The sequence below is a fragment of the Trichosurus vulpecula genome, chromosome 8 (assembly GCF_011100635.1).
Source record: "Trichosurus vulpecula isolate mTriVul1 chromosome 8, mTriVul1.pri, whole genome shotgun sequence".
NCBI lineage: Eukaryota > Metazoa > Chordata > Mammalia > Diprotodontia > Phalangeridae > Trichosurus > Trichosurus vulpecula.
The window spans coordinates 146041889-146069580 of record NC_050580.1 but is presented as its reverse complement, the minus strand read 5'-3'; the positions used below and the strand labels follow the sequence as shown (position 1 = coordinate 146069580).

Genomic DNA, 27692 nt, shown 5'->3' with positions numbered 1-27692 from the left:
CCTGCAGCGATCCTTATGTATGGTTTAATGCCCCTGTTTCTATTTGAGTTTGAAATACTGAACTAAATGATCCCTAATACCACTCTTTCCAGCTCTTACGTTCTCTCATTGTGAAATACTCATAGGGTTTGTACAATCCTTAGTGTTCTTAGACTTAATCATAAGTACTTTTTGGGCATAAGTAGTATATACATATAAATTTGTATTCCATGCATTATGACATCAAGTTAGAGTGAGAACAACAGAGGATCCTTACTTGAGGAGCTTAGGAGTCAGAAGCCATTTTTTTTTCTTGGGTCACTGATAAAAAAAAATCATGGGCCACATAATTCAAAAGCAAACTTAATTTTTTTTCTCAGAGTACCGGAGTAATTTTAGTAATTTGCTTTTTAAATTAAGACAGGAAACATAACACTATTTTAGTTGTAATAATAGAATATATTTCAGATCTATATTATGGCAGAAAATATGAAAGGAAAGAAAAATTTGGAGATAGGAGAAAGACAGGTGGGTAGAAGGAGACAATGAGAGAAATAGAGAGAGACACAGAAGCATTTTAGGAAGAAGAACCTATGCATGCATAATTCAGCTTGCCTAGAAGTGGGGAAACTTTTTCAATGTTTGTTGAAAGCCCTGACAGTTACACGTTTAACCTATTTTAAACTGTTTTTCTGTTTTTGGAAAAAAAAATCCCAGCAGTCTTGTGATATTTGTTTTTACTTTATGTGATTGAGTTTGTTAGACATATTTCCAAAAGTCTGATTCTTGTTTACTTCAAGAAGAGCATCCTTCCAGCCCCTCACTCCAGGTTAATCTTCCATTCTTTTTTTTTCCTAGCTTTTTCCTCTTACCCTTATATATCTATATAGGAAAGCAATATAGCCATGGTTCTTTAGCAGATTTATTTTCTAAACTAGTCTCTCTCCTCTTTTTTTAGATACAAAATGCTTCCTATATTTTATTTGAACATACAATATTTTTAGCTGTTTGTTTTTACAAATACCCAACCAATTAGTTGAATAAATATTGTTTCCAGTAGTGTAGTTAGTGACCCATCCGTGCCCTCCCATCTCGTGTGACTATATATCCTCTAGATTAAAAAATATTGCCATAATGTCATATAAAATGTTTTAATTTCTGCTAAAGTTTAGAAGCATAGGTATTCTTGAAAAAGACTCATTTTCAGTGGAAAAGAAGCAATAATTGACTCCTTTGTAAAAGTAGAGAGTGGCGTTTCTCATTTTTGTCTTCTTTGGTGGAATAATAGCTTATTGTATTTTAGTTTATTAATGCTGACAACTTTTAAGGCTACATTATATATATTTTCATATAATCAACTGTAATTAAATCACCCTTTCCCTAGTTTTGCAGGCAAAATCAAGTGAGGTAAATCTGATTCAATTTTCCTCTAATAAACATTTAAAAATATTCTGTGAATTATGAACTGGTTAAAATAACTCATAGTTAGATAGAAAATTCAACTATCTCATTTTCTTTTTTTTTGGTTTGTTAAGTGACAATGAAGTTATATTCTTCAAAAAAGAATCAGTGTGTCATGTTTTTTCATGTTCCTTCGTTTTGAGCAAAATATATTCATTTTACGCATTTTGACATTCAGAATATCTTTTCAACGTCTAAATTTTGTCTTTCTTTTCATTCTTTAGACTACCAATGAAAATTGGACTCCATGTATATTAAATGAAGCTGCAAAGATCATATACAAGGTGATGTATTGGAGATAAATTTTCTCATTTCCTAATATCGGAAAACTTATTTTGTCTCTTGACAATATCTTTGTTTAATAGAATGTACACTGAACTGAAAAGAGGAAATTTGGGTTTGACTCCGGGCTTTTTCACTCTTTCTCTGACTGAGATAACCACTTAACTTCTCAGGATTTTAATTTCTCAGTATGTAAAATGTATTGCCTTAATAGCTCCAAAGTTCTTTGCTCTTATATTTCCTTCACATGATGTTTTCCATGAAAGTTTTCTAAGTATAAATTGAGTAGAATTTTTAATTTTTAATTTATTTCTATACCTTTTTCAAGAATAAGACAGGTATCAGGGAAAGACAGTGTTCTAATTGATTGGTGGCATTTATCTTTTTTTCTTTTATAGCTTGTACGCCTCGATAGTTTTAGTGCCTATTGGAATGTAAACTGCAGTACATGTTACCGGGGATCCAGGGAACAGATATTGGTAATTCACTTTATGCATTTATTGCCTAGATATATACTTGAAAACTTAAATGCATCAATACCTCTCAGATCTCATTGAAGCAGTGCGGATCTTAACCCATCCATGCCTCTTGTATGTCTGAGTGTCTTTGTTCGATAACCAACCCAGCTAAAAATGTCATCAGGTTGGATTCAGTGATAAATTTCTTGGCCTTAGTGTACACACATGCACACACACACACACGCACACACACACGCTTTGATTTTTTGAATTTTTTTCCTTTGGTTAGGATCATTTGAAAAGTGGAATCCCTTCCAGTAGTGGTAGCAGAGGATCTCCAAACTATCAATATAGTAAGTATGCTTAAATTAATTTTATGTCTTTGCTAGAATGTATGACTTTATTTTTCCTATGTGTCTTCTAAACATAGTTATGGAAATTCTATATTTTGATTACTAATGAATTGTCATTCTGTAGATATGCTGATTGTCAGTGTTTGATTTTAGCAACTTTGGTAAGATACCTGATGGAAGCAAATTGTCAATAAGATAGGATATTTAAAATAATGAATTGTGACATATAGTTAATTTCTAGACAAGTCAATAGTTAACTCATTTTATAGCAGATCTTTTAAATCCTGTTTTCCATCTCAAGTTAATTTTTCAAGGATTTCTGTATAACTTAAAAAATTTTATTTATGATCCTGTTTCTGAGTTTTACAGAAGATTGACTTGAATTCTGCTTTATTTATTATTTCCTCTTGGATAGAACTTAACAATGAACAGTTAAGCAGTAAATGCAAAATAGTAGGTAGCATCAAAACAGAAAATTGAATTAAGTTAATTATATAATGTATGTTTATATAGTTTCCATTTGGAGCCAGCCATTCATATAGTCAGATGAATCTTGATCCCATCAGTATGTATATTTCCTCCAGTTATGAACATTGCAGCTCATTTTTGCCTGCCTATCTTGTGTGACTTTTCTATGTTCTATAATTTTCTCACAAGAGGTCTATCTAGTGTGCTGGGGATTTGAAACCACAGAACTTCATAATTATTTTTTCCTTTCCTGTAGTTTACTACAGAATCATTTGTTTGTTATCTTATGTTTAGTTTCAGGGTCATATGTAAATAGAGTAGGTACATAGATACTTTTTGAGGATGGTGGTAGTCTATTTTTGTAATTTTCATCTTGGGATTCTAAGTAGCATTTAATTTATCATTTTATTCCATATTATTGTTTCCAAAAGCTTACTTACAGTAGTATAAATATCTTATGACTTTATGCATTATTTAAGTTTTCAGGCCAGTATCTGCCTCTGCAAAACTCTATATGAATCCTCATGCAGAAACTGAACTCAAAACACCCAAACTTGATTGCAATATAGAAGTACAGAACATTGCTATTGAATTGACCAAGCCCCAGGTAAGAGGTCATTGGGTATTTCTTTGCTCTTAATCACTTGTAGAATCCTTGCCTTCCTATGCCTTCATCTTGAATATAGCTTTGGATATTTTGAATATTTCTTAGAAATTTTATGTATTTTCTTATATTTTAAAAAAAGAGACAATAAATTATTATTTGTTGTAATCTTTTCTTAAAAGCTAGCTCTTGGTAGATTATAGCAAACTGCATACTCGTCTTTCCCTAGTTATTAATGAAAGTTTCTAGGGATTTTTTTTCATGTATGCTTTGAACCTTTTAAAAGTAGGAATGCTTGGAGAATGCTGAATATTGGACCTTTGATGATAGGGAGAAGCCATGCAGGTAGAATTTTTTTGGAGAAGTTCTCCTTGCTTAGACCAGTTATTTCTTCTGGGTGGGATTATAATGACAGGTTCTGAGAAATTGAGGAGGAAGACTAAGGGACCTAATGAGGAATTGTAGTTCTGTTTCTATTCCACTAGGCTTCAATGACACCTATACTTCACAGGTACATGGTTTTACTGGTGGGGTATTCTCTTCATGCAGATTAAAAGACTCTCTGTAAGTGGTCAGGAAATTAATTACTTAGCCATCCTTTTGGTGGTAAATTTTTATAAACTTGGATTGGTGGGTCCTTAGATATCAGGCACAAAATACAATGATGGACCTCTACCTGCAACCTTTTTAGTTTGGTGCAATATAACAGAGCCTGCCTTCTCCCAGCACAGCTTTTGGAATCCTGTGTTTATTTGACAGAGGATAGAATCTTAGGGGAGGGTGATATGCTTATTTGGGAAAATTGCTTGACATCTGCAGAATAAAATTTAGTGCTTATCTGTATGTAAATGATAAAATAATTACTGTTTTGTTTTTGTTTTGATAGTACCTCAGTATGATTGATCTTCTGGAATCAGTGGATTATATGGTTAGAAATGCTCCATATAGGAAATATAGACCTTATTTACCATTACATACCAATGGTCGACGGTGGTAAGTTGGAGGCTTATCCTTTAATTCATTCTAGAAAAAGAAAGTTATTATGGTTAACAGGATGTTATGGACATTTTAATGTCTCTGTTTAAAATGTCTCTATGATCCATTTGTTGTGAGTTCTTCCTCCAGTAGTAGGTGGGCATTTTTCAACCTGTAAATCTCCACCTATACACATCTATTCATCCTTTGTGCTTAAATTCTAATGGGAATTAGGGGAAACAGCCTGTAAATACAGACTAGATGGAAGGCATTCTTAAAGGTAGAAGCTTTAGTAGCTGGAGGAGCTAGGAAAGGCCCTCCAGTTAAAGGTGGCATTTGAATTGAACCCTGAAGGAAACTAGAGTTATTGAGAGGGGAAAGGTGAGGAAGAGAGATCCTTCCAGGCATAGGGAGAAACTCATGGGGGAGACAAGGACTTGTTTGTAGGGATTAGGGAAGGAACAGGAAGATTGGAAGAGAAGAAAGATTAAGAGGACAGGATGATGATGGGCATAATCTCACGGAATAGATAGGATCATATGGGATCAAGGGTATTTGTAGAGGGCTTTGGGAAGTAGAAGGGTAACTTTGTCAGAGACTGGCATGAAGGAGGAAATAGTAGGAGAATGTCTGAGTGATTTAGATGAAGAGAATAGGAGAAGAAAGAGTTGTTAAAAAGGGAAGGTGAAGAATATGGATGAGGCTACTGATCAATTTTGAGGAGTGAAAGGGAGAGTTTGTATACAGTGGTTTTTTTTTTTCCTACTTGAGGGAGATATATGTTCTGAATTGGAGGAAGGGGAATTTTTGTGTTTTTTTAAAATTTTTTTTTCAATGAGCAAAAACCCATCGTCTTTCTCTTCCACATACCCCCCCTTCTACCCCTTCCCCTATATTGGAAAAGAAAGAAAAATAAAACCCTTGTAACAAATATGTGTAGTCAAATAAAACAAATTTCTCCTATGACCTTGTCCAGAAAAAAATACACACATACACACAAATATATGTATATGTGTAGATGTATGTATATATGCATATGAATATACATATGCATATATACATATGTGTGCATGAGTGCGTGTGTGTGTGTGTATGTGTGTGTGTATAAAATATCTCAGTCTGCATCTTGAATCCATTGCCTCTCCATCAGGAGGTGGGTAACATGCTTTTTTTTTTTTAAATTAATTAAAAAAATTTTCAGTTCCAGATTTCCTCCCTCCCTCCCTTAGCTCTTCCTCCATCCATTGAAAAGGCAAGCAATATGATTGAGTAGCATGCTTCATCATTAGTTCTCTGGAATTAGAGGGTTATTTCATTTTTCATAGTTCTTAAGTCACAAAAGTTTTTTGTCTTTACAATATTGTTGTTGTATAAATTTTTCTGGTTCTGCTCACTTAATTCTGTATCAATTATACAAGTCTTCCTAGGTTTTTCTGAAACTGAGGAAGGGGATTTCAGAATAGAGGCTATGAAAGGTACAATAGAGCAATGGTAAAAGTTGAGGGAAAGGATTTTTCATAAGAGTAAGGGGTCCACCAAAGTTACATGAAGTCTTTTTACTGGTTTTCTTTAAGCAGAGTGAAATGTAGTAGGTATTTTTAATTCTGTTGCTGAAGTAAGTTTCCTGCAGTTTTTAATGTTTTTCCTTTGCAAATCTTCAAGTTTTCTATAAAAAAAATCCTATTTACAGGTGGAAGTATGCAATTGATGCTGTTCTTGAAGTTCACATAAGACGATATACACGGATGTGGTCTTGGAATCATATAAAAAAGCACAGGCAGTTTCTCAAGCGTTATAAAAATGCATACAAAAATAAGCTAACCCAGAGTAAAATCACAGAAGAAGTACAAAACGAAATTCAGGTACTATTTATAATTGGCTTTGTTTTGCAACGTCTTGATTAATGATTAAAGAAAAATGTGGATTTCCTTCTGAATCTATTTGACTTCAAAGTCAGAAGTCCTGATTTCTTTTAGTTAGTGATCTTATCTAAAAACAAATTTTGATGAATGTGAGCTTTTCAATTATATGTCATTTTAGTAGCATATTAATTTTGGCATGTGCTGTTTTGCAGAAAAGTATCTAACTTTCACATTCACATTTAAATTTTTTCCATTATTGATTAATAGTAGGAATATAGTAATAATTACATCTAACAGTATGTATTTCTTCCAGGAAACTCATTTTTTTCAATTATTAAAGTATAGTTCATCAGCAGTTTGGTCTAACAGGTGGTATTTACATAGTTTAGCAACTTGAAGATATAAAAACTGAGGCACATTGCTCCAAGTCAGGGAAGCTGGGCTCCAGTACTCCCAATCTGATCTTCAGTTCTGCTATTCATTCATCATGTGAACTGTGAATTGAATCCCCAGTCTTTTGAAAAGGGAGAAGAATGTTCACTCCAATGGTATTTTTGGATTCCCCTAATCAGTTTATATTTTTTGCTCATATTCATGTTCTAATAAACTATTAAAGACATTAAAGCCCATAAAGTTTTGTTTATGAAGGGAATAAAATTAATAATCAAACACCTGCTATTTTCCTGGTACTGTGCTTGGTTCTAGGGATATAAATAACAAATGAAACAATGCTTCTATTTTGACAGGAGTCAATAAGGGCATGAAAACTGTATATAGAAAAATATAATGAGAATAAGTGCAAATAAAACACAAAGTAGTTTGAGGGGGATGACACTAAAAGTCAAGTAGATCAGGAAAGGCTTCATGTGGAAAGTGGTGCTTGAGCTGTTTCTTGAAGCAAGAGAAGAGATCATTGTTAACTTTGGAGAGAGCCAATTCAGTCTCATGATGAGATCACTAGTCAGATTGCAAAGGGCTGAGGGGTAAGGGTGGAGGAACATGGCACATAATACAAATAACTAACAACACATGATAAATGTAGAATTTGTGTTGTCCTGAGTGGGGAAGAATCATTACTTAATTGTTGGGTTTATTTTTGTCTTTTTTTTAACAAGCATTTATTGAGCACCTGGTGTGTGCCAGGCACTGTGCTAAGCACAGGGGAAGTGGAAGCAGTGAGTGCAAACATCTTTTTCAAGGAGTTTGGCTGAGAAAGGGAGAAGAGATATAGCTTAAGGGGATGACAGCGTGAAATGAAAGTTCTGTAAAGATGAGGGAGACTTGGATATGCTTAAAGGCAGTCAGGAAGAAAGCAGTACCTAGGAAGATATAGAAGATGACAGCAGTGAGGAGGTAGTGGGAGTCAGAGTGGAGGGTGGAGAGCAATTGAGGTTGCAGTCTGCTGGACAAGATCGGTGGCATCAAGGACACATGTGCAGGCCTTGGCAGGGAGAAAGGCTACCTCATTGACAGAGACTAGGGGGAAAGGAGGGGCTTGGAGATAAATCACTGGGGTGAAGAGAGTGCTCACCTTGAAGGGCCTCAGTTTGCTTAGTAAAGTAAGAGTCAAATTCCTCAACTGAGAAAGAGGAGAGAGGGAACTACAGGAGGCTTATGGAAAGAGGAGGTCTGGAAGAACTTTGGTGGGGAAAGATTAGTCAGTTAAAGAAGAATAAAACGATTGCTTTGCAACAGTGAACCTCCAGTAAAAGTTGGATAATGCGAATTTATAATTTGGCCAGTTAGCATAGTTTTCTAACTTCCTCCAGCTCAGTTCATCACTGAGTGTAGTGGAGGAGGGGGATGGTGAGAATAACCCCTAGGCTGAGGTTTGGCAAGCAATGAATGGTGATGGGATGAAGCATTTCAGAGTAGAAGTCAGGTTTGGAGTTTAATTGTCTTGCTATAGGACCAAGATAGGAAGAGGGAAATGAAGTCTGAGCCAGGGTAATGGCCTGAGAGAGAACTGAGAAGTGGAGGGATTGGAGGCCCCCATGAGGACAAGAATGAGTTTGGGAGGAGTATAGCATAGGGAGAAATGGAATTATGTGCTGGGTTATAGCCAGATAAAGGAAGGTCTGAGTTTTTTAATTAAGGAAGGGGAATACTTGTGGGTAATGGTAGATCCAGTGTATGGCTGAGGTGGAGTGAAGGAGTAGGTCATCAGTTTTAAGAAGAAAGGTATTTGAGGGACAGAGACAAACCTTACCAGCTACAAGCATGAGTAGATGATACGTAAACAAGGCTTCTTTTTGAACATTTGTATTTCTAATTTTGTTCTTCAAGCTTACTGTGCTTGATAAGACATACAGAGAAATCTTACTTTCAAACTTTTTAATGAAGTGGTTATCACCTTGTAGAATTTATTTTCTCTCATTTTAAAGCATTGTTGATTCAAAAGTAGACTTTTATTTTCATGGAGTTTTTGCAGATGGACAAGAAATTGTTTGGATGAACATAAATCATTTGGTTAAAAACATCTCTTGGGTCCTTTTAATCATTCATTTACTTTAAAATCTATCCTTTTGTTTTATAGGACTTGGAGAAGACTCTTGATGTTTTCAACATTGTTTTAGCAAGACAACAAGCACAAGTTGAAGTAGGTAACTTTCTCTAGCTTTTTTTATATTTCTAAGCATTTTGTTATCATTAGTTATTTAAGCCTAACATCCAGAAATCTAATTTTAATTTTTGATGAAGCAACTTAAGCAAACCTGTGTCTTATTAACAGTTATACACTGATTTATTTCAGTGTAAATAGTTATAAATTAGACTAATGAAAATGACCATCATAATGATTGAGTTGGAAGTCAATTTAGTTAAGTCTTATTGAAAAATGAGACATTTTACCCCTTTTTCTATGTCCGTACATAATTAGCATAAATAATTGAGAGACACCTGTATGTAAATTCTAAGTTGCACAGAAAGATGTGTTAGAGTGTTCTTATATAGCATTGTAGACAGTAGAAAGAGTAGTGGCTATGAAACTAGAGGGTTGGGATTTGATAGATAGATATACCACTTTTTGGCCCTGTGACCTTGGGTAAGTCATTTAATTTCTCTGGGCCTTACTTGGCTTGTTCGTTAAGAAAAGGGGTAATTTGGCACAAATGTCAGTTATGGTACCTTTCAAAATTGAAATATATGGGGTTTTTAGGGTCCATATTTCAGGTTTAATTGGTGTAGGAAATCCCCTCTACCAGTGCAGATCAGTAACTTTTCTACAACTTAAAGTCTTAGAGAGGTCAGTGACTCACTGAAAATTTAAGTGATTTTCCCAGGCTCACAACAAAGACTGTAAATTCTTAATAGTAGGTTTGGGATCCAGTTCCTTCTGACTACAGTGATGGACAGCTCCCAAATCACCGCACCTTGTTGCATAGTATATATTTCCTAGATATGATACCATTTTCTTTTTAGAGTGATCTTTTAAAAAATATATTAAATAATCTTTTTTACTTCTTAGGTGATTCGATCTGGGCAAAAATTGAGAAAAAAATCAACTGATACAGGGGAGAAGCGTAGTGGAGGCTGGTTTAGTGGGTTCTGGGGTAAGAAAGAAGCTAAGAAAAAGGATGATGAAGAATCCTTGGTTCCTGAAAGTAAGTTTCAATTCAAACTAATGTGTAAGTACACACATTGATAGAGAAATGCAGCCCATAATCATTCTTGTCTAAATAATTTACACAGTTCCCTAAAATAATGTGAAATAAGGATATAACATACATTATTTGTAAGTATAGTGTCTGAATAAGATAAAGTGAATAGATTTTTATTATTTTTTTTAAATTAAGATTTTTTATTTTTAGTTTATAGCACTCAGTTCTGCATGTTTTTGAGTTCCAGATTTTCTTCCCCTCCCTCCCCTCACCCCTCCCCCTCCCAAGACAGCATGGAATCCAATATATCTTCTACATATACCTTCGCATTAAACTTATTTACACAATACTCAAGTTGTAAAGAAGAATTATGACCAATGGAATGAATCATGAGAAAGAAGAAACAAAACCAAAAAAGAGAACAAATAGTTTGCCTCAGTCTGCATTCAGACTCCATAGTTTTTTCTCTGGATATGGATAGCTCTTTCCATCATGAGTCCTTTGGAGTTGTCTTTGAACCTTGTATTGCTGAGAAGAGCCAAGTCTATTGAAGTTAGTCATCACAGAATCAATGTATCTGTGGTTGTGTACAGTGTTCTCCTGGTTCTGCTCGGCTCACTCAGCATTATATCATGTAGGTCTTTCCAGGTTATTATGAAGTCCGTATCTTCCCCATTTCTTATACCACAGTAGTATTCCATTACATTCATATACCACAACTTGTTTAGCCATTCCCCAATTGATGAGCATCCCCTTGATTTCCAACTCTTTGCTACCACAAAAAGAGCTGCTATAAATATTTTTGTACATAAAGGTCCCTTTCCCATTTGGGTGATCTCTGGGATACAGCCCTAGAAGTGGTATTACTGGTTCAAAGGGTGTGAACATTTTTATAGCCCTTTGGGCGTAGCTCCAGATTGCTCTCCAGAATGGCTGGATCTGTTCACAACTCCACCAGCAATATAACAATGTTCCAATTTTCCCACATCCTCTCCAGCATTTATCATTCTCCTGTTTTGTCATGTTAGCCAATCTGACAGGAGAGATGTGGAGAGTTGTTCTGATTTGCATTTCTCTAATCAGTAGTGATTTAGAGCATTTTTTCATATGCCTATAGATATCTTTAATTTCTTCTTCTGAAAACTGCCTGTTCATATCCTTTGACATTTCTCAATTGGGGAATGACTTGTATTCTTATAAATTTGGCTCAGTTCCCTGTATATTTTAGAGATGAGACCTTTATGAGAGATACTGGTTGTAAAGATTTTCTCCCTATTTTCTGCTTCCCTCCTAATCTTTCTTGCATTGGCCTTTTTTATGCAAAAACTTTTCAATTTAACATAATCAGAGTTATTTATTTTGCATTTTGTAATGCTCTCTATCTCTTGTTGTGTCATGAATTCTTTCCTTTCCCATAAATCTGATAGGTAAACTATTCCTTGCTCTGCCAAATTGCTTATAGTATCAGCCTTTATTCCTAAATCATGAACCCATTTTGACTTTATTTTGGTATATGGTGTAAGATATTGGTCTATGCCCAGTTTCTGCCCTACCATTTTCCAATTTTCCCAGCAGTTTTTGTGAAATAGTGAATTCTTAGTCCGGAAGCTGGCCTCTTTGGGTTTATCAAAGAGTAGATTGCTATAGTTGTTGACTACTGTGTCTTGTGTACCTCATCTATTCCACTGATCCATGGCTCTGTTTCTTAACCAATACCAAGTAGTTTTGATGACTGCTGTTTTATAGTACAGTTTAATATCTGGTATGGCTAGGCCACCTTCCCTAGCATTTCTTTTTATTAATTCCCTAGCTATTCTGGACCTCTTGTTCTTCCAGATGGATTTTGTTGTTATTTTATCCAGCTCTATAAAACAATTTTTTGGTAGTTCAATTGGTATGGCACTGATTGTCATTTTTATCGTATTAGCTTGACCTAACCATGAACAACTGATATTTTTCCATTTATTTAGATCTGACTTTATTTGTGTGAAAAGCTTATTGTAATTATGATAGATTTTTATTTTGATCCTTTTTGAAGGGTGTATGTATTGGAAAATAGACAAGAATTTCATAGAAGGGGTTGAAAGGGTTGTGTTAAATAAGACTAAGATAATAATAGTAATAATGATAATAACTTACCTGCAAGCATAAAACTTTTACATGCTAAAATAATACATAATACATAATGCAGTATTGCCTGAATTTCCAACTCTATTTTAATACCTATTCAAAGAAATATAGATGTCATTAAACTACGTTAACATTTTGGCTGATTCTTGTAGAGTACTTTAATCAGGCTCCTTAAAAGATTTTTACCTATCATACTGAAATTATATTTCTGTATAGTTCCCTAAAAAATTTAGAATTTTCATTGTAGCCATTGATGACCTCATGACTCCAGAGGAAAAGGCAAAACTCTTCACTGCCATTGGATATAGTGACAGTACCCACAACTTAACTTTACCGAAGCAGGTAAATATGTTGATAAAATAAATATTGTACTTCTTTATTGTGCTCTAAGCTTGAAAGGGTTAAAATATGAACCAATCTAGGACAAGCAGTTAAAACATATTTGAGTTTAAGTTTAGCTTTTATTTCAATGTGATACTCAGTTGCTAGAGGCAAGCTGTTAAGAATAGTTGGAATCTTGAGCTTGGAGTCAGGAAAACCTGGGTTCCAATTCTTCCTCTGACAGCCACTAGCTGTGTGGCTCTAGATATTTCACTTATGGTCTGTGTGCCAGGAGTTTGCTTATTAATGTTCTTAACTGTTGAATGTCTGTAGTTGGATCTTTGCTTATTAAAATTCTGTCTCCTGCTTAGGTTTAGTTATGTTAGCAGATTTAAGAATTACCTGAAAAAACATCATTATAGAGTTGGGATTTTGTTGATATCAAGTTATGGTTTCTTTCATGACCCTCCATAAGTTTGCTTAGTTGTATTCTTACAATTTTAGAAAATACGATTTTTCGTTAAGCTTTCTTTTGAGGTTCTTACTTGACCACAGTAGTTGTATTGAGCCATGAACAGTTTTATATCACTGGGTTATTGTGGGATCAAATGAGATAATGTATATAAAATGCTTTGTAAACCTTAAAGCTAAATGTTAGAGCACCGGACTTGAAGTCAGAAGGATCTGAGTTAAGATACTACCTGATTAGCTGTATCACCTTGGTGGGCACCCAGCTTTTCTGAGCCGTTAGTTTGACTATTTGTAGAATGGAGTAATAAAGTCTGTAGCACCTACTTGTGTGAGGAGCACACAAGATAGTCTCTGTAAAATGCTTTGCAAAACTTAATGCTAATATTTTGGCTGTGTTAATTATTACTTAATCTATTAATTATTTAATTATATAATAATTATTACTATTAATTATTCAAACTCAATTTAATCTTTACATATACTATGCATTTGAACAGAGGCTTCTTTTGCAAGAAAATAGAAGCTCCTTAAACTTTGTTTTAAAAATATTTTTTCTCTATCTAGTATATTGCCCATGTAATGACACTGAAACTGCTAAGTACATCTATTACAATCAGAGAATACAGAAATGTTCCAGAGATACTTAAAGTACAAATTATTGGCTTAAGTACTCGAGCATCTCAGCGGCCAGGAGCACAGGCACTTAAGTAAGTTAAAAAGAAAAGAAATGAGATTTTCATTTTTTGTATTATATTAGCTACAAAGGTATATGAATACATACATAGTGCTTGCCCATAATGTCCTTATCCTCACGTTAAAAAGACAAGACATATGGATACTTTACTTTATGTTTAGAGAAGCTTAGAGTTGATTGGGACTAAAATGTTGGAAGGAAAGGTCCAGAGAAAGCATCAAATCATCAAGTTTATGGTGAGCATCAACTGTGTCTGAGGTACCCCAGATAAGTTTGTTTTCTAAGTAAGACATTCTCCAGCCCCTAAAGTTCACAGCTACATATTATGTTTCATTATTGTGATTGTCTTTTTAAAAAAATAAGCAAATCATCTTTTCTTGTTCATTCTATTTTCCCATTTCCACTCCTTTTAAAAAGAAACTGTGGAAGATAATGGGGCATCTTTTCTCGTGAGAGTAGGTGCCGAAGGCTTTGCCCATCTTCCTGACATTCCAGAGCCAGGAGTAAACCGGTAATAGAAAGCTATAGTCAGTTATTTCCCAGATATGTAGCAAAATAAGGGCCAACAATGAAAGACATTTGAATAATTGAATTAGGTAGCATTGAATTCATCTAAGCAGGCAAAAAAGTTGATGAGCAAGTTAAATAAACATTAAAAAATAATGCTATACAATATGTCAGAAGACAGTATATGATTAAGTGCTGAGGGAATGGTACAAACAATAAATGTTATATAGGTTAAAAGAGGGAGTGAAAAAAATTGAAATGGGTCCTTTACCATTTAACTCCTATGGACATGGACAGGTCAGAGCAGGGTCAAGGAGATGAGAAAATCTAAACTGTGTTTGGATGGGCAGTGAGTAGACCAATTTGTCCTGGAAGGAAGCAGTAGAAGATAAATTTGAAAGGGTATTGTGGTATGAAATTTTGTAGGGCTTACCTGCTAATTTGGACTTAATTCTTTGGCTTGAAAATGTAGTTCTTTCTCTGAAAGAATTTTATGTGATTAATTTTTTTCCATCCATCTCATTAAAGAAAACTTGCATTTAATCTTTTTTTTTTTGGTTTGCAGGGTAGAAGCAAAATTGGAACATTGGTATGTAACTGGTCTAATGCAGCAAAATATTGTTCCATCTCTTGTGGCCTCCATTGGGGATACCAGCTCATCACTGCTTAAAATTGAATTTGAGACCAATCCAGTGGATAGCACTGCCGATCAAACTCTAGTAGTCGAGTCTCAACCTGTAGAGATCATTTATGATGCAGTAAGTACAACAATGGAAAATGTTAAACTTTTCCTCATTTCCTTTTAGTCTGGTTTGGGCCAGCATTAGGGAGTTTGCAGCTCAGGGTGTGTGTTTGATGCCTCTGATTTAGATCACCTTGTGGATGTGAGGGCCTGTGATTCTGTTTCTGTCTTCTAAGGTGCTACTCTCATTCCTCTCCATTTAATCTCTGTGAAGACTGTCTCTACCAAATCTTCCTGCCGTCTCTCATACAATTGCCCAGAGTCCCTGGCTTTACTCTTTGGGAGGTTCTCTTTGGGAGGCTTATAAGTGGTAAATGTAACAAAGAATCATTTCCAATTTTTGGTCCTAAAATTTAGAGAGAGTGCAGTAAAGCAGGATTGCAAGACCGAGGTTATCCTGGAACTGAGCTGAGTCTGGGGATGATGCAGTATAAAAGCAATATTTGTTAAATGGAAAGATTAGTTTAATAATTATTTTACAGAAAACAATAAATGCAATGGTAGAATTCTTTCAAGCAAGTAAGAGTTTAGACCTTGAGCAGATAACATCAGCAACATTGATGAAACTGGAAGAAATTAAAGAGAAAACAGCTACAGGTAAATTATTTGAGCATTTCATTATTTGTAATGACAAACATAGGATTTCTGATACTGACTTTGAAACTGCAACTGGAAACCAATAAAAAGTGCACGTGCCTGAGCCATGATTTTTCAACAGTAATACCAATATTCAGAAAAATCTGTCTTGGCGTACTTATAGCATGTCACTTCCTGGGCCCAGTGTAAAACCAAAAATAAGACACATCTTCTAGACCTTATTTGTAAGTTAGTGATCATGTGGCTTTTAATTCTGAAAGTCATAACAATCTCCTTCCCCTGGAGTGTATTATTTGATTGTTCATCTATCTGAGGTTCTTTGAATGCTTGCTTAGAAAAAGTCATGGACTATTTAGAATAGTCAAAATGACTGTTTTATCTTTGTATTATGTTATGTTCTTTTTTCACTTTGTATTTTTAATGTTTGTTAATCATTTGTATTTTCTAACTTGTCCATCTAATAGATATTTTCTTGTCAACTTGTCATCTTTAGGACTTACACACATTATTGAAACACGGAAAGTTCTTGATTTAAGGATTAATTTGAAGCCTTCCTACCTCATAGTACCAAGGACAGGATTCCATTATGAAAATTCAGACATTTTAATTTTGGATTTTGGTACCTTTCAGGTGTGTGTGTGTGTGTGTGTGTGTGTGTGTGTGTGTGTTTTTCTACATCCAGTATTTATTCTCGCAAAACTCATTTCCAGTTTTTAATCCTTTCCTTAAATCATCTTATGTTGTCTTAATCTGTATACTTTGAAACTGTTTTAAAATGATTTTCTTCTTCATCATCATATTATTGTTTTTTTTTTAATATATCCTGAGAGAAGTTACTGATTGTTTTTGTGTTTTCAAAATTTTTTGTTGTTCATTGTTTGAATTTTTTTAATTGAAGTTAAGGTGAGTTCATGAATATTTGTTAAGTGACTAGCATAGAGAGAAGGAGCTTTGCTGGTGAATAACTGAAAACTAAACCTGAAGACAAAGACCGAGATTTTGAAGAGTTAAACCCTGGATCCCCAACCCATTGGCCATATGGGCTTAGGGAGGGGAAAGCAGTAGTACTGAAAGTAAGGCCAAGGTGACCTAACTGCATTGGTGATAGTTGGGGGAAGGAAGAATAAAACCAAGTCCTAGGCTGTTAAACTGCAGCTTGTCTTCCACGTAGTTGCTGGCTGAACTATTCAGTTCAGCATGCATTTAAACTTTTTTTTATTTATATTTTATGTTGCCTATCGCTATTCTTATCCTGGAGAGCTCTTCCATATACTAAATAAAGTTTTTTAAAGAAAAAGGAGAAAAAATAAGCAAAACCAATTTAAGATTTTGAAAAAAAAATCTAATAATATATTCAATGTTTCACATCTGTGGATTGTCCAGCTCTGTAAAGAAGTGAGAAAAAGTGTTTTCTCATGCTTCTTCTTTGGGGGCCATGTTTATTCTTTGTAATTTTGCTGAAATCATTTTGTTACTTGTGTTGGTGGTTCTTGTCCTAGTATTGTTGTAACAGCAAGCATTTATTAAGCATCTGTTATAGCAAACGATAAATTCTAGGTGTTAGTTCAAATCCAGCCTCAGACACTTAATAGCTGTGTGACTCTAGATGTTAACCTCTGTCTTCCTCAGTTTCCTCGTCTGTAAAATGGGGATCATAACAGCACCTCTCACTTGGGGTTTTTGTGAGGATCAAATGAGATTCTAATTATAAAGTACTTCGCACAGTGCCTGGTACATAATAGGCACTTAGTAAATGCTTGTTCCCTTCCGTCTTTCCTAAGCGCTGGGGATACAAATTAAAAATGAGACCATTGCTAACATCATGGCACTTACTTTCTGGGGGCATGGGTTAGGGCACAGCACAGACATGAGTCAGAACAGTTCAGTGAAAATTGTTCCCACTATTGGAACTACAAAAGAGATACAAAGTAATTTTGGTAGGGGCAGGAGGGATATGGTTAGGAGACTCGAGGGTTATTCTCCTCAAACCCTCCTGCTTCCTAGGAGAAAACCGAGGACAATGAAAGGACTATGTGTGAGGGCGAGGGCCTGGTGACATAGTACCAAGATATCCTTCTGGTTCAGAGAGAACTATTCAGCTCTTCGCTACTCAGTCTAACTAAAAAGAGTTTAATGTATGTGTGGGGAGTAAATTAAATCTTTCTTTCTTCACTGTAGCTAAACAGCATAGGTCAAGGTGAAAGACCAACTATTACTTCATCCCTAGAAGAAATAATGGACAAGGCATATGACAAGTTTGATGTTGAGATTAAAAGTGTCCAGTGCCTTTTTGGAAGATCAGGTAAAAATTTCTTGCTGTGACTTTGGAATCCAGGAATTCTAATGCTGGTTGCCATGTCAAATACATGGGCACAAAGATATTTAGGTGAAGGACTGTTACTGGTTCTAAGGACTTTTAGGCAAAGGAGTGTCGATGATTCAGTGAAAATTGTTACCTCTGCTAGAAATACAATTCACAATGTATCCCTCCTTATATTATCTGAATCTCAGCCCAAACATAATGTGGCCTGTTCTAATGCCATAATATTTGACAGTACACAAAGAGATTTAAAATTTTTGTCTTAATAGAACAAAATGTAGCTGACTTACTTTAGCTAAAGCACTAACTAGTAACACTTTTACTGTGTTTTATTGCCTTAAACAAAAATACTCTTGCATCACTCATTAAATAAATATTTATTAAGTGTCTGTTCAAGAGTTTATCGGGCATGAACTGTGCTGGTTGCTAGGGATACAGGTCCAAAGAATGAACCAGTCCCTGTTTTCATTTGTTCTCTTTTCCAGAGATAAAAACTATAAAGTCTAAAATTCTCCTAACTTTAATTTTCTAATTTAAAAAACTATGGGTGCTTTTTGTTATTAAAATTAAAATGGTTTGTACAGGCTATTATTTATTTTCTCTTGGTTAACAAGCTTGTTTAGAACATTCCTGAATGCACCAAATTGTTGGGAATGCAAAGTAAAAACATACTCTCTCTTCTCAGTGAGTTATATTGTAACATTCTGGCTCCTTAACTAAGGTCACATAACTAGTAATTACCAGTACTGAGACTCAGATCACAAAAATCCCCTGATTTCAGAGTTGGAAGGGACCTCAGTGCCCATTTGTTCGCCCCGTGTATGAAAAAAAATTCCTTTTGCATGCGCGTAGCAAGTGATCATCCCAGGGTATTGCCTCCCAAGGCAGGTAGACTGTCCTACTTTGGGGTAGCTTTAATCTTTAGAATACTGGTTCTTAAATCAAGCTGCAGTCAAAGCCCCCTTTGCAATTTCTACCCTTTGCTCTGAGTTCTGTCTTCTGGGGCCAAATAGAACTAGTCTAATCCCTCTTCCATGTGACACATAATTGAAAATGGTGATCCTGTCTCCCCTGAGTTTTCTTTTTCTTGGCTAGACATCTCTAATTCCTTCAATTGGAGTTCATTTCATGAGTTTTTGCCAGAGAAAGATTGTCCTCCTTTGGATGTTCTTTAGCTCATCTTTATCCTTCCTAAGACGTATTGTCTTGAATTGAACGTGTATGTGGCCTGTTCTGGTTAGAGTATTCCTGGATGTGATGTTGCGTTTATTGCTACCTAATGTCATGTTAGTTTTCCTGGCTGCCGTGTCATGTTAAGAAATTCGTATATTCAGACCCCAAGTTCTTTGTTAGACAAACTGCTATCTTGCTGTGCCTTCTTCATTGTGGATTCATGAAGTTGATTTTTTGAACCTATATGTAAGCTGTAATTTTTCACTTTTTTCATGTTATTAGATCCAGCCTTGTGTTCTGTCATTGTTGTTGACACTTAACTGTGATAGTTATCCCTCCCAACATTTTATTATGTAGGGATTTGGTAAGGATGCTCACTAAGACTTTATCCAAATCATGATAAAAATGTTAAATGGGACAGAGCTAAGCACAGATTCTCAGGGTACTCCACTAGAGACCTTCTTCCAAGTTGACATTGAAGTAGAATTTAATGTTCTTCACACAAATCTCTTTCTTTTCTATGAGAGTAACATGAAAGATTATTAAATGTTTTGATTAAATGGGAGTAAACCCAACTTTCCTGATTCCCAAATCCAGTGTTTTTGGCTCTGTACTGTGCTTTCTCTCAATTACCTTGCTCTTTTTTTCTTTTTAAAGTTTTATTAGTGCCTTTTGTTTTTCATACCTGCCATTTCTTGAAATACTTGCAATTCAATACATTGAATACTTACTTGAAATGGAAAAAAAAGTTAACCAAAATTAACTTGACACAGTAGCTATATCTGAGAGTGTATGCAACATTCTACGCCCATAGTCCCCCACCTCTCTGTTGATACAGTGGGCCAAGGGGGAGATGTAGATTGTTTTTGTCATCTTTCAGGGTCAGGATTGTCATTACATTTAATCTGAGGTTATCTGTTTTATTGGTATTTTCAGTACATCTTTGCAGTGATTGGATACATTGTTCTTTTGATTCTGTTTCCTTAGTATCAGTTCAGTTAACTGAATATCAATATCAAGTAAGTGAAACCTTCCCGGATTTCACATAAATCCTCATAATTCTCTGTTTCTTCTAGCACAATATAGTATTTCATTGTATTTGTGTACCACAATTTGTGCAGCCATTCTCCAATTGATAGGTTCTTACTTTGTTTCTAGTTTTCTGCTACCATAGAAAATACTTCTGTAAATATTTTGGTATATATATTTTCACCCTTTTTATTTCTCCTTCTATAATTTGCTAACAACCTTTGGGACTAAAGTGGGTATTATTAGCCTATACATCTTTATTTGCTTTGAAAGTGTGTGGCCCATACTGCCACTACCCAAATAAATACAGATCTATATGAATTGGAACAGTAGGCTCAAATCTTTACTTTCACCCCTCTATTTCTTAATTCTTTTCAAGCAACGTCTGGATTTTTACTGAATGCCTGTAATAAGAAAAAAAAGTTTTAGGTAATTTCTTTATTAATGTTTTGGTAATTTTTTGTAAAGGAGAAGATTGGAAAAAAGCCCGATTTCAGCACCCGTCATCTTTGCATATATTACAGCCTATGGATATCCATGTTGAGTTGGCTAAGGCTATGGTGGAAAAAGACATTAGAATGGCCAGGTAATATATGTTTGTTATGTGAATTTCTTTCTTTTGTAAGAACAATTTAACTGCTTCAGTTACTTGATTTTGATAAACAAAGGCAAGTTTCTTTAAGTGATAGCTCAATGATTTCTTACCTCTTACTTAAAAGTGAAAATATTTTATGGCGTAAGTGTGTGATTTGACATAGCTCTTACTTTAGGGCTGTATACAGATTTATAGTCTTTAAATGTTGACTGTTGTATGTGTGTGTTTTCAAGTGGAACTAGGGACTCTCATCATTAGTAAATGTAAATGATATAAATGTAAAGTAGAATGTAAAATTTGAATAATCTGTAGCATCAATATAAAATTAACAAAAAGTTTTTATTATCTAAGGAATTTTAAAAAGTGAAATTGCATTTTGAGTTTAGGTAAGTATTCCTATGATACTGTGCTAGTTTGCATTAGCATAGCTAGATTAACATACTCTTAGATTGAGGCATATGGTTGTAGAATGGGACATAATTACAAAGACATGCTTGGAAAAATGAACTGTCTTTAAATTTCATTTTCAGATTTAAAGTTTCAGGTGGGCTTCCTTTAATGCATGTGAGACTATCTGACCAAAAGATGAAAAATGTACTGGATTTGATTCACAGCATCCCCCTGCCAACAAAATCAGATGTCCCATCTCCAGAGAGAAAGGTAAATGCACTTAGAAAATATTTTAAATTTACTATTTTTGGTAGTTTTTCTTATTTTTTTTTTGAAACTTATTTTGGGTCTTCAGTTTTTCTTTAAAATCTGTTTCACCTCATGTAGAGATTTTTGGAACTTTAGGTGGTTTTTATGTTTATTTTGGCTGTACTTGATAAAATTGCATCATTGAATAACTAAAACTTGGGATTCACTTCCAGAATTGATTAGCCAGGTATGTGAGGAGAATATAGCGGCCAACAAAAGAGAGATTTCTCCATCAGTACAGCCAGGCATAGAATTCCCTGTGTTAGACTGCAGCTTGTTTGTCATATACCTCCCAGTATGAAAAGGTTAAAAGTTCTTGACTACTCTACTTTGAACTTGCCTGCTGTCACTTACTGTAGATTGGAATTGTTACAATATTAACTTCCTAAGTGCCATTTGTAAGAAAAATGAAATACTTTCGTACTCGTAATAGTTATCTTTTGTTACCTTTGTGGTCATTCTTGCAGTGTCTTTTGGTCATAAATAATTGTTTTTATGTATATGTATACATATGTGTGTGTTTATGTATATATTTGTGTGTGTACCGATGTATGCATATACACGTACATATTTAGCATCTTTTAGGTATTTATGGTAGTCTAATATTGGCAAATTCTAGCTAGGTATAAAAGTTAACTGTGTATCTGACAAGGTTTATTAAAAGATATGTGTCTATATAAAATGACTCTTTTTGAATTTAATCCTGAATAATTCAGTAAACATTTATTAAGCATCCAAATTGTGCCAGACCCTGGGGCTACAAAGCTGAAGAGTTCTTGTCTTCAAGAGCTTACTTTTTATTTTTACTTTTCCATTCTTTTCTAGGTAGCAGCTATTCCCATTATTTCTGATAGAACAAAAAAACTACTTAGCACTTCACTGCTGCTAGAAGAAGTAGAGTCAGGTAAGGAAATATAAATTATTGAGAGTGCTTTTAAAAAATTTTATAAACTAATGCTAGAAAAATTAAGATGTACAAAAATAATAAAAAATTCTGTAGCAATTTACTGACATCATGGTGCAGTGTAAAGATCTTGGCTATCAGGATGCTTCAGTTTTAGCCATAGCTAAACCGTAAGTAGCTGTGTGAACTAGGCAGGGCACTGAGTATCTCATCTGAGATCAGAAACCTTAGCTTCTTTATTTGTAAGTTAAGGGGTTAGATTAGCTGATATTACAGAACCTTAAATTTTGTGATTCTAAGTGTGAGGAATAAGTGGTCTTGTTAAAAAAAAAACACTTCTTAAATTGACCTCTATTTGTAGCTAAGAATGAAATTAAAGAAAAACAAAACAAGGAAACAGTGGTGCTGTCCATGAGGTTGAATGGAAATAGTGTTCTTCCTGGAAAGCTATTTGTAGGAATATGGCATTTTTTTTGTATTTTCAAGTATATGAAGGGAGAAACAACAACAGCAGCATCGACAGCAATAGCTAGCACTTCTGTAACCCTTTAGGGTTTTAAAACACTTTACACACTTTATCTCATTTGATCCTCACAACAATACTGGGGGTAGGGGCTATTTTATCCCCGTTTTGCAGGTGAGGAAATGGAAGAAGACAAGAGACTAAGTGACTTGCCCAGGGTCACAAAGTCAATTTCTAAGTCAGGATTTGAACTCAGATTTTCCTGACCTCAGGTCCAACAACACTTTATCTGTTGGACCCCCCAGCTGTCACAGCAATAAGTTGAGTCATTTTTTGGGACTTAAACATTAAGACTAATGTGATCCTTATATTAAGATTTCATAGGTTAAATGATGTTTTAATAATGGTTGATTTAAATTTTGAATCTTTATATGTAATTATCAACTATGGTATTTCAGGTTAAATAAATATTTCTTTCCTTCAGAGTCTGATGATGAATACTTTGATGCTGAAGATGGAACAGCACAACAGACTGATAGAAATGTTAAAGGATCTGAGATAATTAAAGTCACAGAACCCCCAAATGAAGAGCTTATCGATCTTAAGCTCAAATTTGAAATTAAAGAGGTACATATTAATCTCTTAACCATAGGAACATCTACATGTAAGTTATCATCCTTATAAACTGTCCGATATTAGGCTCCTTTTTTGCTATAGGAAAGGAATGCAAGCTCAAATACATTTATTCCCTTCCCTCCAAGTTATGAAAAAGAAGTATTCAGTTTTGAAATGTGGGTTTAACTTCTACCAACTTTTACTTTATTGCCCTACCCTACTTTCTTAGGTGATTTTGGAACTTACCAAGCAACAGGAAAAAGAAGATACAATTCTTGTGTTTAATGTAGTACAACTGGGAACAGAAGCTACTGTTAGACCATTTGACATGGTTGTAGTATCTTATTTGAAGAAAATAAGCTTGGATTACCATGAAATTCAAGGTAATATTTATAAAAATCAAAATAGTGGATTGTTTTATGTTGCTTAATTAAATCTCATTGTACCTTAAGCCTTAGAAAATTAATTATTCTAGCTTTTTGCTAGATTAAATATAGACAAATGCTGATTCTTAGACCATTATTTTTTATTTTTGTCTGAGTTGAAACTAGATATCATCTTCAGATTAGGGAAAAAAGTGGCCTTTTAATGCAAGAAGTAACCCCATCAATTATAAGTTGGAAGAAAAGGCCATTAAAAATAAATTTTATTTATATATTTTGTTTTTGTATCTGCTACATCTTACAGTATACTCTTACCACTTCCAAAAGCAATCCTTATTTTAAAAAAGAATGAAAAAGAGGAAAAAAAGCAGTTCAGCAAACCTAACATTTTGAAAATTCCTAACATGCACCCTGTTCTATACCTATCACCTCTCGTTGCTTCAGAGAAGGAGTGCTCCTTCATATCTACCTTGACTCCATTATAACTTGACTACATTCAGTTTTGATTGTCTTGTTTTTCTGTTTACATTGTAGTTATTGTATATATAGCTTTCCTAGTTATGCTCACTTCGTTTTCCATCAGTTAATATAATACTTTTCTTGCACTGTATTAATCATTATTTTTTCTTAAAACAATAATAGTCCAATGCATTCACATAATATAGTGTGTTTAGTAATTTGCCAGTTGATTGACATCTATGTTGTTTCCAGTTGTTTGCTACTACAAAAAATGCTGCTATAAATATTTTGATGTATATGGGGCTTTTGTTTTTTGGTCATTGACTTCCTTGGCGGATATCCCTAGCAGGGGAATCTCAGGGTCAGAGGGTATGGACATTTTAATCACTACAAAAAGACTATTTACATAAGAATTTTGTAGTTAAGTCTTCAAATGGAGGGCATTATCTGAGTGGTTAGGAGGAAATTGCTCCAATGTCTAATGTGTCTCAATTTCCTCATTTTCTGGAGGTTCTTCTAAGAAACTGAGGATATTGTTAGCAGTTTGATAGTAGCAACTGTGTGGTTTCTTAGAAGAACCTCCTCCTTGTCTGTTGCCTCCATACTTTCAGCCATTGTTTTGTAAGGGTAGAAATGGCATTTTAACACCTGTTGAAAGCACAGCATGAAGTTTACCCTCATTATGTCTGCTTTCCCCTCATTTCCCTGTAGCTCTTTATTCCTCTGATTAATTGTGAAGACACTTAATTATGGTAAAAGGAAGCAATGTTAGCGTGTAACAAGTGAGGGACTTAGGAAAGTTCTTGGTTTGATCTCTGCCTTAGACACTTCCTGGCTCTGTGACCCTGCATAAGTCACTTAACTTTTCTCATCCTCGCTTTACTCATCTGCAGAATAGGGGATGATAATACCTCCAGTTCTTACCTTCCCTTGTGAGAAACAAATGAGATAATGTACGTAAAGTACTTCAGAAATCTTAAAAGAACTATGTAAATGTCAGCTTCTATTATTATGTCCCCCAAGATTGATATTCATAGATTTCTAGAATTAATTGTTGAGAGGATAGGCCTGTATCTTGCACATTTTGTGCACTTAGGGCATTTTATTTTTTAAAAGGTAAAAATGTATTGAATATTGAATCACAAGAGACAATTTTTATTTGTCACGCTGAGGAACTAAGACAACTTAATTTAAAAAAAAACACACCTTACTTAAGTATAATATAAACTTTGCAAATGGCTCCTTTTCATCACATTTTCCCCCGTAATCTAAGATTACTGAACAGCTTTTTGAGCCTGTTTTCTCAGCTAAAAAAGCATCTTTTTAACTGGATCTTGCTTCTTTAGCCTTCTGCTTGGTACAGAGGGTCTGATGAGATGTATCCTCTGAAAATATAAAATTTATCTTTTTTGCATTACTTGCTTTTGTCCAGTGGCAGCCTTAGGGTCATTTACCATGGACCGAGTCGTGGACAACAAAAGGACCAGAGATTCAAAGGCGAAAAGAGGTTCTGGTTTATTTTTTCCTGACTTGAGGGAACATCTGGTTGGAGACCCCAGGCAGGAACAAGGAGCCCTCTGGGGTTGAGAAAGAGGAGGGCACATAGTTTGTCTCCAAAAGTACCTTGGTTTCACTTAGCAGAAGTACCACAGGTCGGGGACTGTAGTACCATCAAGTGAGTCTGGATGAGAGCTGGAAGAGGCAGCACCCCTCCTCCTCCTCTTCTATCACTAGAGCCTCACAGGATTGGTGGTGGTGCCTCCTGAGGAGCTGCTTCTGCCCCTCATAGACTCCAGACCCCTTTGTGGTATTCTTGACCAAACCTAGAATGCTCTGTTTCTGGACCTGTGGTTGAAGGGGCCATGGAAACCCCCTACTCTCACCTCCGTTCTACAGATGATAAAGTCTGTCCCAGACAAAGCGTCATTTGGAAGATCATATGAGACTGTAGCAGGTTTAGGTCTGGAGCCGCAGTCACCTGACTTCTTCAGAGTTCTTTCTGGGCTAGGTAGCTTCTTTCCATAGATGAAGGGAGGGTATTTTAAAAAATAACGTAGAAAAGTAGGCATGATCTTTAGGTGGGAATAAATCAAGTAAACTAGCATTTATTAAGTGCTTGCCGAGTGCTGGGGATACAAAGAAAGGCAAAAAAAGTGCATACTCTCAAGGATCACAGACAGCATGCAAACAACTATGTACAAAAAGTCACGTATAGATTGGGGGAGCAAAGTCATAGAGAAGGTGCTAAGATTGAGGAGGATTGGAAAAGGTTCTTGAAAAAGGTGAGACTTAGCTAGGACTTGAAAGAAGTCAGGGAAGCTGGAGTGAGAGAGCTCCAGACTTGAAGGAAAGCCAGTGAAATTTTTTTAGTTAGTAGTGTCATTGGATGACTGAGTACTTGGAGAGGAGTAAGGTATAAGAAGATTTGAAAGACACAGGTTTTGAAGGGCTTTAAAAACCAAATAAAAGATTTTATATTTAATCCTGGGGGTGATGGTGAGCCACTGCAGTTGATTAAGTAAAGGAGAGATGTGGTCAGACCTGTAATTTAGAAAGATATGACAGCTGAGAGAATGGTGGATTGGACTAGGGAGAGACTAGAAACAGGGAGACCAGCAGAGTATTGGAATGGTTCAGGCATGAAGTAATGAGGGCCTGCACTAGGGTAGTGGCAGTGTTGTAGGACAGCAGGCATATGTGAGAGATATTGTGAAGGTAGAAACAATAGGACTTGACCATTGATTGGATATAGTGGGGAGGCTGAGTGTGTGTGTGTGTGTGTGTGTGTGTGTGAATGAGGAGCTGAAGCTGACACCTAGGTTGCAAACTTGGGTGACTAGGAAGATTTTTGGGGAAAGATTGTGACGACATGTTGAGTTTAAGACACCTATGGGACATCCAGTTTGAGATGTCTAATAGGCATCTGGAGACATGAGACTGAATGTCAGGAGAAAGGTTAGGGTTTGAAAAGTAAATCTGAAAGATCTCTGCATAGAGATGATAACTGAAATCATGGGAGGTGATGAGACTACCAAATGAAATAGTATAGAGAGATGAAATGTGCCCAGGACAGAACCTTAGGAGGTCTCCCAAGTTAGCAGGTATGATGTGAATGGAGATTAAGCAAAGGAGATGGAAGGAGTGGTCAGGTGGTAGGAGGAGAACCAGGAGAGAGTGATGTCACAAAAACTTAGAAGAGACTATCAAGAAAACAAGGTGATTGACAATGTCAGAGGCAGCAGGAAGATCAAAAAAGGTGAGAACTAAGAATAGGTCATTAGATTTGGCAATTAAAAGGACTTTGGTGACCTTAATGAAAATCATCTGGTTGAATGAGGAGGTCAAAAGCCAGACTGCAGAGAGTTAAGGACAGAAAGGAAAGGAAGTGGAGACACCTTCCCTACCACAAAAGGGAGGAGAAATACAGGATGGTAGCTGGTGGGGATAGATGGATCAAGGGGAGGTTTTTTGAGGATGGAAGAGACATGAACATATTTGTAGGCAGTAGGGAAGCAGTCAGGTGTCTGAGAACTATTACTGACAGAATAA

The 27692-nt window shown here is 35.3% G+C and overlaps 1 protein-coding gene across 1 annotated transcript in view; it reads left to right on the top strand.

Moving 5' to 3' along the window:
* The window catches only part of VPS13C (vacuolar protein sorting 13 homolog C), a 185227-nt gene that overhangs the window by 42157 nt on the left and 115378 nt on the right, over positions 1-27692 (top strand). The window contains exons 10-28 of the mRNA XM_036734600.1: positions 1665-1724; positions 2121-2201; positions 2470-2533; positions 3481-3608; positions 4492-4598; positions 6271-6442; positions 8979-9041; positions 9909-10044; positions 12419-12513; positions 13528-13670; positions 14730-14922; positions 15389-15503; positions 15997-16133; positions 17682-17805; positions 20494-20611; positions 21151-21280; positions 22145-22223; positions 23171-23313; positions 23531-23684. Coding sequence (XP_036590495.1) covers positions 1665-1724; positions 2121-2201; positions 2470-2533; positions 3481-3608; positions 4492-4598; positions 6271-6442; positions 8979-9041; positions 9909-10044; positions 12419-12513; positions 13528-13670; positions 14730-14922; positions 15389-15503; positions 15997-16133; positions 17682-17805; positions 20494-20611; positions 21151-21280; positions 22145-22223; positions 23171-23313; positions 23531-23684 — 2242 coding nt within the window. The remainder of the gene's footprint in view (positions 1-1664; positions 1725-2120; positions 2202-2469; positions 2534-3480; positions 3609-4491; positions 4599-6270; positions 6443-8978; positions 9042-9908; positions 10045-12418; positions 12514-13527; positions 13671-14729; positions 14923-15388; positions 15504-15996; positions 16134-17681; positions 17806-20493; positions 20612-21150; positions 21281-22144; positions 22224-23170; positions 23314-23530; positions 23685-27692) is intronic.